This window comes from Symphalangus syndactylus, chromosome 2 (genome assembly GCF_028878055.3).
Source record: "Symphalangus syndactylus isolate Jambi chromosome 2, NHGRI_mSymSyn1-v2.1_pri, whole genome shotgun sequence".
NCBI lineage: Eukaryota > Metazoa > Chordata > Mammalia > Primates > Hylobatidae > Symphalangus > Symphalangus syndactylus.
In genome coordinates this window covers 66,629,851-66,643,654 of record NC_072424.2, presented here as the reverse complement: position 1 = coordinate 66,643,654, position 13,804 = coordinate 66,629,851, and the positions used below count along the sequence as shown (strand labels likewise).

The 13,804-nt window shown below is 34.6% G+C and overlaps 1 protein-coding gene across 2 annotated transcripts in view; it reads left to right on the top strand.

The window, feature by feature from the left end:
- Nucleotides 1–13,804, top strand: part of RNGTT (RNA guanylyltransferase and 5'-phosphatase) — a 369,800-nt gene that overhangs the window by 118,005 nt on the left and 237,991 nt on the right. For both annotated transcript variants that reach the window (XM_055258453.2, XM_055258464.2), the window contains exon 11: nucleotides 3,786–3,950. In XM_055258453.2, coding sequence (XP_055114428.1) covers nucleotides 3,786–3,950 — 165 coding nt within the window. The remainder of the gene's footprint in view (nucleotides 1–3,785; nucleotides 3,951–13,804) is intronic.

Here is a 13,804-nt window from a genome sequence, read left to right as displayed (position 1 = left end):
TTACCTGGGAAGTGTTTTTAAAAACTCTATTCTGTCATTAGTATGTCATGGAGATTGTGATTAAATCAGCAGCTTCAGCTGTATTATCTGCATTGCTAAATTTCTCTCAGAAATAGTTGTTTCAGTTTGCCAAAGTTGGTTTTATCAGACATTTATATTACTGCCAATTTGATGTGTGTGAAATGGTATCATCCTGTTTTAATTTGCTTCTCCTTGATTACTAACAAGGTTTAACATATTTGTAATTTTTTTTTACTTGTTTGGAATTTGTATGATTTAATTGCAAGTTTGTATAATCTTATAATACAATCTTCTATTTTTTCTATTTGGTTGTCTATTTTTTTCCCTGATTACCAATGAAGTTGGACATATTTCTGAGGTTTATTTTTATCTGTTTGTATTTTTCTTCTGTAACTTAATTGCAAGTTTGTTCTATTTGGTTTTCTGTCTTTTTTTTTCTTCTTAATATGTAGGAGTCAATTACCTTTTCTAGATTCTAGTCCTTTGCTGGTTATATGTGTGGTAATATGTTTTCCAAATCAGTGTTTATTAATGCACAGAAGCTTTAAATTTTAATGAAATCAGTCTCATCAGACCTTCCCAAATATTGTACTTTTTGTTTTGTTTAAGAAATTAATCTATATTTTATTCTAAAAATGATTGTTATGCTTTTTGTCTTTAGGTCAATAATTGTTTATTCAATACATATTTATTGTGTGCCTATTACTATATTTCATGATTTTAAGCCACATATATTTTTACATTTCTGATATTGGGATGCATTTATAATTGAAAGTATCGTATATTTAATTCTTTAATTTACTATGGAGCCTTTATGGATGATTAACAACGTTATTTATTTTGTATCACCAAATCAGGGCCACTGTTAGAAAAAGAATTTTTTTGAAATAATATTTAAAATCTTTTCAGTCCGTTAGTTTATTAGCTTATCCAGAAAGAATTTCATCAATTATCTTTTTTTTTCACCCTCTGACTCTCAGCATCAATCATCTTTTATATGTCAAGTCCATATGTACTGGGTATACAAAGATGAATGAGACATAATTTGTTGCCTTTAAAGAATTCACACGCTAGTGTACTGGCTTCCAAAGAAGGCCATTTGCACAGCGTTTCATTGGAATTTGGGAAGAACACAGGAGAACTTAAAAAAAAATTAATACATTATTTTGTCTGTTTTATAACATTTTACATTAAAAACATAACATTTTATAATATTTCACAGTTGTATATGTATACACATTTTTAAAAAATAAGCATTTTTTAATGTATTTGTTAGGATATGTGTTTAGATTGGATATAAAATTAAAGCAAATTTGGAGACTATTATGGATGAAATATAAATGTAAAGAAATTATACTTTTAAAATCATAAACATAACAAAGGTATGTAAAAGATATAGTGGTATTAGAGAGGTGAGAGTATTCCAACTTCCCTGGGTATAGTTGAGTCACTGAACCATGGAATTGCAGACTGAGAAAGTGACACAAATTAGTTTTGAAGGATTGAGTCATGGAGGTCAGGAGCATTAGATGGTTTGTTAGCATACTTTTTTTTTTTTTTTTTTTGAGACTATCTTCCTCTGTCACCCAGGCTGGAGTGCAGTGGCACGATCTCAGCTCACAGCAACCTCTGCCTCCTGTGTTCAAGCAATTCTTGTGCCTCAGCCTCCTGAGTAGCTGGGACCACAGGCGTGAGCCCCTATGCCCAGCTAATTTTTGTATTTTTAGCACAAAAATACAAATACATGAGGTTTTGCCATGATGGCTACGCTGGTCACGAACTTCTGGCCTCAAGCAATCTGCCCACTTCAGCCTCCCAAAGTGCTGGGATTACAGGTGTGAGCCAACTGCACCCGGCCTGTTAGTATACTTGACGGATGGTAAGGTGTGGGACATAGCAAAAAATGAGAATGGATTGTTAAGTAGAGGGCCAGATTACTTGAATAAGGCATTTTAACTTAGTTCTTTATGTAATAAGGCATTGTTAAAGGGTTTTCATTATAGTAATGATATGAACATACTTTTACTATTTCGAAAGATAACTAGTGGCAGTATGGATAGGGTTTTGAAGGGAGTAAGAACTGAAAACAGGGGACAAGCTAGTGAATAATTATTGAGTGTTTCCTGTAGTCTCAGTGATTCAACACCTATCTGTTGAGAGCTTAACTTTGCCCATAGGCATCGTGGATTTGAAGGTGAACTTGCTTTCAGTCTATTCTTGAAGTTTGGTGAATTTATGTATAAAGGTAGAAAGCTTCTAGGAGGGAATTTAGACATTTACATATGTTTTAACAGTTGTTAGACTTTTTTTTTTTTTTTTAGAACATACAAGAGGGCTTGCTTATTCTACTTTAATTTTATAAGTGTCTGAATTCTTTTAATAACTCTAATAAACCAGCCTAACATTTTAGATTTTTCAACCTTGTTGACGATGTTGATTGCATAGAAAAGAAGACACATGGACTGTATGGTTATTTACTAGCATTTCCCCAATAAATATCCTTTACAGATGGTTGTACGCCTTTATGTAAAGAGAACGTGTGCTACCTCATACCTCTCACTCACTTTGTCTCACTCCTTATTCTTTGCTGAATATCAAAGTTGTCATCCTTCTAAAGTTGAGAAAAAGACATCCCCAAGGTACTCCTTAAGCAAGTGCTGCCACCCCTATGTAAACATTAGGTTGAGTAAATGTTAGGTTGGAGAATATACGTTGGAGAAGAGGAAAAAGAAAAGATGGGGGAAAAATGCACGTAAGGTGTGTCCAGTTGCAAAGTAAAAAAGAAGAGTAGCTTATGTGCCATTGAAGCGATAATTACTAATCTGGATGATTACTGTCAACCAGATAATATAACTGTGTTTGTATATGCCACATGGATAGGACGAGACTTACCCTCAATTCATACAAAAGTGTTCATGTACTTTTAATTTCACAGTTCAAACCATATATGCTTTAAGAACACTAAAGGGAAAGTGTATTTGAGGGAGAGAACTATTTCTTTATAACTGTATAACTTTGAACGTATTATGTAAACTTCTGTGTTAGCTTCCAGATTTGAGGGTGTATTTGATACATATCTTCTGCTTGCTGATATCTATAACATTAGCACTTTAAACAACAAAAAACATTGTAGGTAACTGTGCTACCTATTTTGGTGTGTTACTCGCTTGTACTTTTCTGAATTCTGTGGATTTTAGTTTTTATACTGTAATAGGGTACTGTTAAAGGGTTTCAACTAATTTATATACATAATAAAGACCAGTGAGTATATATTTTTTCTATTTTAAAATGATTCTATACCTATAAATAGTATATTAATACTTTAATTCAGATGTGAAATTGTTTATTTTTTATTTTTTAAAATTTGGGGGTAGTGGTCTTGCTCTGTTGCCCAGGCTAGCCTCAAACTCCTGGGCTCACGTGATCCTCCTGCCTCAGCCTTCCAAAGTGCTGGGACTACAGGTGTGAGCCACCACACCCGGCCTAGATGTGAAATATTTCGATCAACTTACAGTAGAATTGTGCCACTTTCTCATACTGTTTTATACAGTTGTATTTTAAAATAAGTCTCTTTGTGTGTTTAGATAGTTCTGTTGTTAGTCAAACTAATTATTAGGGTTGGTATATATGTTTGTGCAGGCTGTGCACTGAATAACTCCAGAGGATACTGTTTACACAGACTATTAGGTATATTGTGGCAGCCTTTATAATTATGCTGATAAAATAGTAGTGTTAAAATTTAACTAATTCTTTATTTAATTCAGTCACAGCCCGTTGGAGATTGTGATTTTAATGTTCGTCTGCAGTGTATAGAACGAGAAATTATAAGTCCTCGACATGAAAAAATGAAGACTGGGCTCATTGACAAAACACAGGAACCATTTAGTGTCAGAAATAAGCCATTTTTTGACATCTGTACTTCAAGAAAGGTAAAGTTTAATTTTTTTGAATTAGTGCTAATAATGTCTCATAATTCAGCTTACAAGAGGAATATGAATGACATTTTGCTGCCCAGTTGTCTTGACGTTGTCAGAAAATACTTGAATTGGGTATAGTGCTGTTTTGGCCAAACATGGTACGACTCCTAGGCTTTTTCTCTTGAGTAAGATTCTCAGTGGTGGCACCTGAAACTAGTTGTTTCCCTTCTTCTCATAATAGTTTTTGTTTCATGGTCATTGGTCATACTACGTTTTTTAAAAAGCTATAAACAACATAGAACTGTATTGAATGAAGATCATTAGGCCTGCTCCTACACATCCTGAAGGTAAAGTGTTTGGTACGTACTCTTATTAAAAAGATACATTTATATATATGTGTGTGTGTGTGTGTATAGATACATATACACACACATACATTGAAGGTTTTCTTTTAGTATTTTTGTTGTTTCCACTTAAAATGAATCATAAACTAAGGCCAGGTGCAGTGGCTCATGCCTGTAATCCCAGCACTTTGGGAGGCCGAGGCGGGCAGATCACAAGGTCAGGAACTCAAGACCAGCCTGGCCAATATGGTGAAACCTGTCTCTACTGAAAATACAAAAATTAGCCAGGTGTGGTGGCATGTGTCTGTAGTCCCAGCTACTCGGGAGGCTGAGGCAGGAGAATTGCTTGAACTCAGAAGGTGGAGGTTGCAGTGAGCCGAGATTGCGCCACTGCACTCCAGCTTGGGTGACAGAGCAAGACTCTGTCTCAAAAAAAAAAAAAAAAAAAAAAAAAGAATCATACTAAATATTCCAAGATGTTGGTTCTTTTTGTTTTGTTTTGTTTTTTCACTTAACAGTATGGCTTGGAGATATTTCCATGTCAGTGCATAGAGATTTGCCATGTTATTTGTTAAGTGCTGCATGGTAGTGATAGTAAAGATGTACTATACATTATGTTGTAATTGATAGGTTTTTAGATTGCTTCTAGTCCTTTGCTATTACCAACACTGTTTCAGTGAGCATTTTTGTTTATATGGGTGGATATTTCTTCAGGGTAAGTAGAATTTTTGGTTTAAAGATTATGAGTAATGTTAGTAACTACTGCCAAATTCCTTTCCAAATAAAGCAATTTTGTCTCCAGCAGATGAGAGAGCTCATTTTCCCATTGCCAGCACTCTTTTTTTTTTTTTTTTGATCTGTAGGCAAGGCAGTGTATTGTAATGGGAAGGTGAGTATGAGTTTTTTTTTTTGAGGCAGGGTCTCACTCTTGCTCAGCCTGGAGTGCAATGGTGCCATCTCGGCTCACCACAGCCTTGACCTCCTGGGGTCAAGTGATCCTCCCACCTCAGCCTACGGAGTAGCTGGGACTACAGGCGCATACTACCATGTCCAGCTAATTTTTTTGTATTTTTTTCTAGAGATGAGATTTCCCTGTGTTGCCCAGGCTGGTCTCGAACTCCTGGGCTCAAGTGATCAGCCTGCCTTAGCCTCCTAAAGTGCTGGGATTACAGGTGTGAGCCACCATGCCTGGCCGAAAAGTTCATTTTTATGTAGTTAAATTTGGCAGAATATTTCTTGCATCTTCTGGTTTTCTGTCTTGCTTAAGAAGCCCTTCATCTCTAAAATGTTTTTATATTATGTTCTAATATTGCTATGATTTTGTCTGATGATTACATTTATATGCTCTATTTTTACTCTTCCATTCCTTCAGGGAATTGTCTTCTGTTTGCATAGTCTATTTAGCATCCAGTTTCTTCTATTCACTGTCTCTTCTTCATGCCCTGTGTTCTCACATGAACATACTAATTCTGTTTATGCCTCATCTTCTCCATTTTCCTTTTCATTCTCTTTTTTTTCTTTGTTCTCTTATTATTTTTAGTATTACTCATATGACTACTATTATTACTGGTACTACTGTTATTGTTGCCGCATAGTTTGTTTTCAGTGGGATATTTACCAGATCTGGTGTTTAAAAGCAATTGTACCTTGGTATTTCTGGTTTTTTAAAGCTATGACATATAAATTGCATATTGACTATTTCCTAAGACTTTTCTCCATTTCTCATTTGTGCTTTTGGTGAGATTCTTATTTCTTTGTGTATAAATTATACATAGTGTGTTCTGTGTACCTGTTATGTGTTAGAATGTCTGATTTATTGAACCCACCTTTTAATTTGTTTTTCTTCTCTGACTTTCCGTTTTCCTTTCTTCCTTGTTTTATAATTTGTCTGCAGTTTTGAATATTCGTAAGACATTCTTGCTTTTGGTAGTGGTTAACTTTCTTAGCAAACCTGATTGGTGGTTCTAATTCATAGATACGTTAGTTGGCAGTCATAAAGCTCTGCTCTCCTTATCAGAATGTAAATGTATTTTGAGCCTGCATACCACATGGTCCCATGCTTGATTGTATACTGATAAACATTTGAAATATTTTAGAAGTTTTAGAAAGGATAAGGGGGCACATTTGGCATTCAGAAGAAAGCCAGCCAGCTATTTCCTAAGAAGCCTGAAGGAATGTTACACCTTTTGTGAAATTTGTCATATTCCAGAATCAGGCTTGTAGCTTCACAGATTCAGAAATTTTGGGAGGCATTTGCCTTTTTTATATTTCTCTATTGCGAGTTGAATTTATAGTTCAGCTTTGATACTGGGTTATGAGTACTTTACATTAAAATTGCATGTGGCATCCAAGAAGTTGCATTGTGGTGGGATTTTATTTTCTAAATCAGTGTTTTATATGCCTGGTTTAGGGCATTTGAAAAATTGGTGGCCACGAAGAACCATGGTCTGTTTACATTCAACCCAGGGAATAGTACCCAAATAATTTTTTTTTTTTTTTGAGACGGAGTCTCGCTCTCTCACCCAGGCTGGAGTGCAGTGGCGCGATCTCGGCTCGCTGCAAGCTCTGCCTCCCGGGTTCACACCATTCTCCTGCCTCAGCCTCTCCGAGTAGCTGGGACTACAGGCGCCCGCCACCACGCCCGGCTAATTTTTTTGTACTTTTAGTAGAGACGGGGTTTCACTGTGGTCTCGATCTCCTGACCTCGTGATCCGCCCGCCTCGGCCTCCCAAAGTGCTGGGATTACAAGCGTGAGCCACTGCGCCCGGCCCAAATAATTTATATTTTTTGGGAGGAGGGTGGTTATGATAGAATTGTACAAATATATAGCAACATATGCAATCATGTTTTAAACTCTTCACCTGCTCCTACTCTAGTCTGCTTAATTTGGTGTTAGCCTTTGGATATGATATTAGCTGTAAGTAATCCTAGCACTATTGAGTGGCTATCTTTTTCATTCAACAAATACAGAGTAATCATCTTACTTTTATTATGATTTTCTGTAACACCTGCTTGGCATGGGAATTTTGGTTGACCTCTGCTGCTATGATCTTTCGACTGTTCACTGCTTGCCTTTTGTGTCTGTTTTGGCAGCAGTGATATTAAGGGGGTACCTACAAGAGCCTGTGTACTACTGTGCCCTGTCCAGTAGGTTGGGTAAAGATAAAGTTAATATTTAACATCTGCTGTGTCCACGGTGGAAATCTATTAACTGGAACTGTGTTCTCTTATGAGAACATTTTCTAAATTGTAAATACAGTATAAAAGTTGGGCAAATCCTTTGGTTTGTGTTCATTTTTAAAAAATGAATTTGACAGGTTGTGCTGTCATAATTCAGAGTTCAGCATTTAAGAAAATGTGTTTAGATAGTATAATTTTATTAGTCATATCAGTACTGCTTAGAAATATTTGCTAATGTGTAATATCAGAACTATTTTTTAGGGATTTGAAGCAATTATGTGGAACAACTTTTTATGTAGTTTTTCAAAAGAAAGACAGTGTTCTTACTATGCTTTTCTTTATACTTAGCTTATGTAATTCCTTAAAATCATAGGATATTTCTTTTTTAAAAGCAATTCTAGCTAGGCATGGTGGCTCATGCCTGTAATCCCGGCACTTTGGAAGGCCAAGGCACTTGGATCGCTTGTGCCCAAGAGTTCGAGACCAGCCTGGGCAACATGGCAAAACCCTGTTTCTACAAAAAATACAAAAAAATTAGCCAGGCCTGGTGGCACATGCCTACAGGAGGTGGAGGTGGAATGATTGCTTGAGCCTGGGAGGTTGAGGCTACAGTGAGCCAAGATTGTGCCACTGTACTTCAGCCTGGGTGGCAGAGTGGGACACTGTGTCTCAAAATAAATAAATAAATAATAAAAGCAATTCTAATTTTTAGGATTTTATTCTCCTCTCCTCACTTTCAGTTCTTATTATTGTTTTTTGTCCTTAATGTCTCTTACTGAAGTATTTTTGGTTGTAGAATACAAAAGGAAAACACATTTTATAGCAGAATTGGTATAACATGTAAGACCTTAGTAACATGAGTTATAGGATAATAACTACAATTGACAGGTTATTGCTGTGGAGATTTTTATCTTTGCTAATGGGATGGTAAAATAGTGATATTATGAACCTTACAGCATTTTCAGGGAAGTATAGATCATTTATTTTAAGAATGGTAGCTTTTATGAAGTTTTAAACAAAATTTACAGCTATAAAACATGCATACTAATTTTGTAGAAAAATAATAGAATTTCATATCTGTGTATCTTTAAAATCTCAAAGATGATTCTGATTTTAGGAATTTATTAATATAGCTCTATAACTCTTTGTTTTGTTTAATTTGATGTGTTAAACACAATGAAGGGATAATTGTTCAATTTTTAGCTAATATACAGTCAGAATACAACATCCAAAATAGTAATAACAAGCTGTTTTTCAAATTGCGATTCTATTTACATTTCCAGTTTGAAGGTCAATTCAAAAAGAATTATTTGAATAGACTACATATGACTAACAAAACTTTAAAAACATGCAGTAAAAAGTTTCTCTGAAAGCTCCCCATCCATTTATCACCTTCTCAGTAACCATTGCTGTTAGCTTTTAGTGTATCCATCCAGAATTTCTTAATAAATAAACGCATTTATTTATATTCTTACTATCTCCATAAAGTGATGATTTTTTTTTTCTTTTTTTCGAAACAGACTCTTGCTCTGTCATCCAGGCTGGAGTGCAGTGGTGCGATCATGGCTCACTGCATCCTTGACCTCCCAGACTCAATCCTCCCAACTCAGCCTCCCAAGTAGCTGGAACTATAGACCGGAACCACCATTCCTAGCTAATTTTTAAATTTTTTGTAGTGATGGGATTTTGCTGTATTGACCAGGCTGGTCTCAAATTCCTAGGCTCAAATGATCTGTCTGCCTCGGCCTCCCAAAGTGTTGAGATTACAGGTATGAGACACCATGATCAGCATGGTGATTTTTTAATACACTGTTGTGTCGTTTTCTTTTTTTCTTTAAAAAAAACTTCACAGTATCTCTTCTCTTCACCCCAGTATTGGTACACAGAGATTAGATCATCTTCATTTTTCTTTAACAGTTGCACAGATTTTCATTGTATCAGTATACCATAACTTAGCTAACATCATAGTCATAGACATTTAGGTTATTTTTAGTCTGTTGACATGGTTTTTTTTTTTTTTTTTGCGTATAGATATTCAGTTGTTTCTATGCCAATTGAAGAGACTGTCCTTTTCTCATTGAATTACTTTTGCACCTTTATAAAAAACGAAGTTTGTTGTGTATGTCTGGTTCTGTTTCTAGACTGTCTGTTCAGTTCTCTTGATCTGTTTGTCTGTCTTTACTCAAGCACCATACTGTCTTGATTATTTTTGGTTGCTGTAAATCCTGAAATCAGATAGTATTAATGTTCTAACTTTGTTGTTCTCTTCTAAGTTGTTTTGGCTATTCTAGGCCTTTGCATTTTCATGTGAATTTTATAATTAGCTGTCAATTTCTACAAAAAAGCCTACTGGGATTTTGGTTGGAATTGTAATGAATATATAGGTCAATTTTGGGGGAGAACTAACATCATAACAATGCCAAGTTTTCTAGTTCATTAACCTGGCATATATTTTCTTTTATATAGGTCTTCTTTATTGTCTCTCAGCAATTTTTGTAGTTTTAAGCATGAGATTTTGCTCATCTTTTTTCAGATTTATTTCATACTTTTTGATATTGTCCTAAAAGTCTTTGAAAAATTTCTGTTTCTGACTATTGGTAGTATATAGAAATATACTTTTTTCCCCAAAGGAGTACGTTGATTTTTGTATTTTGATGTTTTATCTTACAGTCTTGCTAAACTCAATTATTATACTAATAATTTTTTGTGAATTTCATCAAAATTATTACATAGACAATTATATAAGTGAAAAAGGTGCTACTTTCCCTTTCCAACTTGGATGCTTTTAATTTTATTCTCCTGCCTTACTGCACTGACTAGAATGTATTGTTTAATGTTGTATGGAAGCAGTGAGAATGAACAGCCTTCTCTTCTTCCTCATCTATGGGGAAGGAAAATTTTGTTTTTAACTATTAAATATGATGTTAGCTATAGGACTCTAGGATAGATGCCTTTTATACATGGTTAGGTTTTAAACCTGAAAGCTGATGATTTTGGCGTACAATCTTATTTATCGAACTCTCTTACTTTTGTTATTGCTTATAATTTGCAATTCTTTTTTTAGGTATTCATATTAAGTGTAAATAGTGATATTTTTACTTACTGGATTTTTCATACATTAACTTTTGTCCAATTTGATTATACATAAATACAGTTTTAAATTGTGGCAGTAGTTATGGGGATTCTTGTTTTCTGATTTGAGTGGGAATGCTTCTGGTGTTTCTTCAGAGTATGATATGCTGCCCTTAATTCTGAGATCTGTTTTATCAGGTGAAACAAGTATGCGTTTGGTTCTATTTCACTAAGTGATTTTATTTTTAACCAAGAATGTGTGTTCAGTTTAGTTTGGTCAAATGGCTTTTCATCTACTATAGATCGAATACTATTTTTTTTTCCTGTTTCGATCTGTTTATCTCATGAATTATATGAAAATATTTCCTGATGTCGAATCATTCTCTCATTCCTGGGATAAGCCCTACTTTGCCTTAATATATTATTTTAAAAATTGTACTGCCCAGTTTTTTTTTCTAACTTTTTAAAAGGATTTTTGCATTGATGTTTATAAATAATCTCGATATGTTGTAAATCTTTGGAAACTTTTTCATCAGTGGTACACTCTGTTATACTCTGTTTTCATCAGTGTTATAAAGAAACTTGGTTTAAAAAAATATGTTCTAGAGCTTTTTGTTGTTGTTGTTGTTGTTTTAAGACAGGGTCTTGCTCTGTTATCCAGGCTGGAGTGCAGTGACACAATTATAGCTCACTACAGCCTTGAACTCCTGGGCTCAAGTGAACCTCCCGCCTCAGCCTCCCGAGTAGCTGGGACTACAGGCACGTGCCACCACACTCAGCTAATTTTAAAATTTTTTGTGGAGATAATGCCTCTCAGTATGTTTGACCAGGCTGGTCTTGAACTCTTAGGCTCAAGCAGTCCTCTGTTCTTGGCTTCCCAAAGTGTTGGGATTACAGGGTGAGCCACTGTGCCTGGCCAGAGCAGTTTTAATAAAAACATTGGAATTACCTGCTTTTTTAGGTTTTTGAGGAATTCCCCCACGGAGTTATTTGGATTGTAGTGCTTTGGGTTTGGGTTAATATCTTTTTCACTTCCTATGTGAAAATTGGTACATTTAAATTTTTCTCTCCCTTTGAGTGCAATATCCATTTATTAAAATACCTGAGGTTTCTTCTTTCTTTTTTTTTTTTTTGTGGGTATTTTTTTGCACTTGATCTGAGAACTGATTTTTGAAAATGTGATAGCTATTTAATTTTTTTCTCCTCCCATGAACTTTTAGATTAATTTTTTATTTCTGCTCTTTTCCTAAGCCAAGCCTAGTTCTGTTTTTATTTTATTTTAGAGATAGGATCTTGTTCTGTCACCTAGTGGAGTGGAGTGGTGTGATGACAACTCACTGCAGCCTTGACTTCCTTGGCTCCAGCAATCATCCTGCCTTAGCCTCCTGAGTAGCTAGGACTACAAGCATGTGTTATCACGCCCGGCTAATTTTTGTATTCCCCAGGCTGGTTTTGAACTCCCGAGCTCAAGCAGTCTGCCCACCTCGACCTCCCAAAGTGTTGGGATTACAAGCGTGAGCCACCACAGCTGGCAAATATCTGATAATTTGTCATGTTAGTAAGGGTTTTGCGGTTTTGGTTTATTTTTTCTTCTTTCCCAGGATTGTGAGAGTTTTAAAATTTCTAGTGGAAGAGTCTTTATTTTCTGAGTTTATTCTTAATTTTAAAATTTTTATTATAGTGACATCAGAGAATATTTTCTGTACTTTTTCTACTTTTTAGAATTTATTATAAGGTGTCATCAATTTTATATATTATATATATATATATATATATATATATATAAATCTCATGTCATTTCAGAGGGAAATTTAAGAAAATCCTATAATGCATACTAAAGAGAATTCATACTTTCATATGGTGAACCTAAAGATTGATTGTCCCAGATAACTTCTTTTGGAGTAGTAAATCTTATATATATGTGTGTTTTTAATAGAGACGGAGTCTTGCTGTATTGCCCAGGCTGGTCTCAAACTCATGGGCTCAAGCAATTCTTTCACCTCAGTGTCCCAAGTAGCTGAGCTGCAGGCATATACCACTGTGCTTGGCTCATTATAATACTTTCTAAAACTTTCTGGTACAGATCTATCGCCTTAAAATTCTGGTAGTTACTGACTTTTTGTCCTGCTCTGAGGTTTAATGTTTTTATACGATGTTTTTCATAGGCATTTTAGTAGATGTTTTGGAAAGTTTGTACCAGATCTGCTAGACAGACAATATTTTAAACTAGAAAGCTCTATTATTACTTGCTTAGTCTGAGAAGCTGCTTTTTACATTTCATAACTATTTTCCCCTTATTTTCAGGGAATAGTTTATCCGTGTATTTAAGTAGATGGAAAAGACCACTCTAGAATTGCTCATTTGTGGAGTGATAACATTTCCTGATATATTCTTGTCTAATTGCCTATTTTTCTGCCCAATTGGCAAAAATAATAATGTATTCTCTTCTTTGGCAAATTTCTCATGTTTACTTTACCTGTTGAAATAGTATGTTGTCTTTCTTTATTTTCTGCTTGTCTGTGTCTGGAACTCTGTACATTTCCCTTAGAGGGAGTCAGTTGTGTATAGTTAGGATCTAGTGAAAGAACATGCAAAGAATCACTCTTGAGTGATTTTAGGAAATTGTGCTTGATTAAAAAAAATAAGCAAGTCCTTGTCCCATTCCCCCCATTTCAAAAGCTAGAATTAAAAAAGAAAACAAAAGAACAGATAATCTCTTGAGGTTTGTAGTGGCAAAGCTTTTCTCTGCTTGGAGTCATTTTACTTTCTACTGTCTAGTTAGACTAGAAAAATTTTATGTGGAAAATATTTTTAAATAATTTACTTATTGCTGTTTCAAAAGTAAAATGTTTGCTTTGTAGGATGAAAGAGTAGTAAATGTTAAGATCTCCTTTCTAATAACTGTTGAGAGAATTAAATAGACAATTACAAAGGTTATTCCTTTACTACATTTAATTTTTCAAGGACACATCTACTTTTAAAATAATTTTATTAATATTAGTTATTTGCATGCTTTGTTAGGTAGGAATTTAAATTTTATGTTTATGTGTTTCATTTGGCATTCAGATTTATTTTCTAGGTATTGCTTTTTTCTTTATTTTCTTATTTATCACTAAATATAAATTTATTAGTTCTTAAGTGTTTGTTCAAGACTAGTAGTTCATAAAACCATAAGGCTTGTTATTTTTATATCACTGTTCTATGACTGTATCAGTGTTGTTTGTATCATAGTAAAAGAAACAGAACCTTTGAGAGTTTGTTATGGCAACT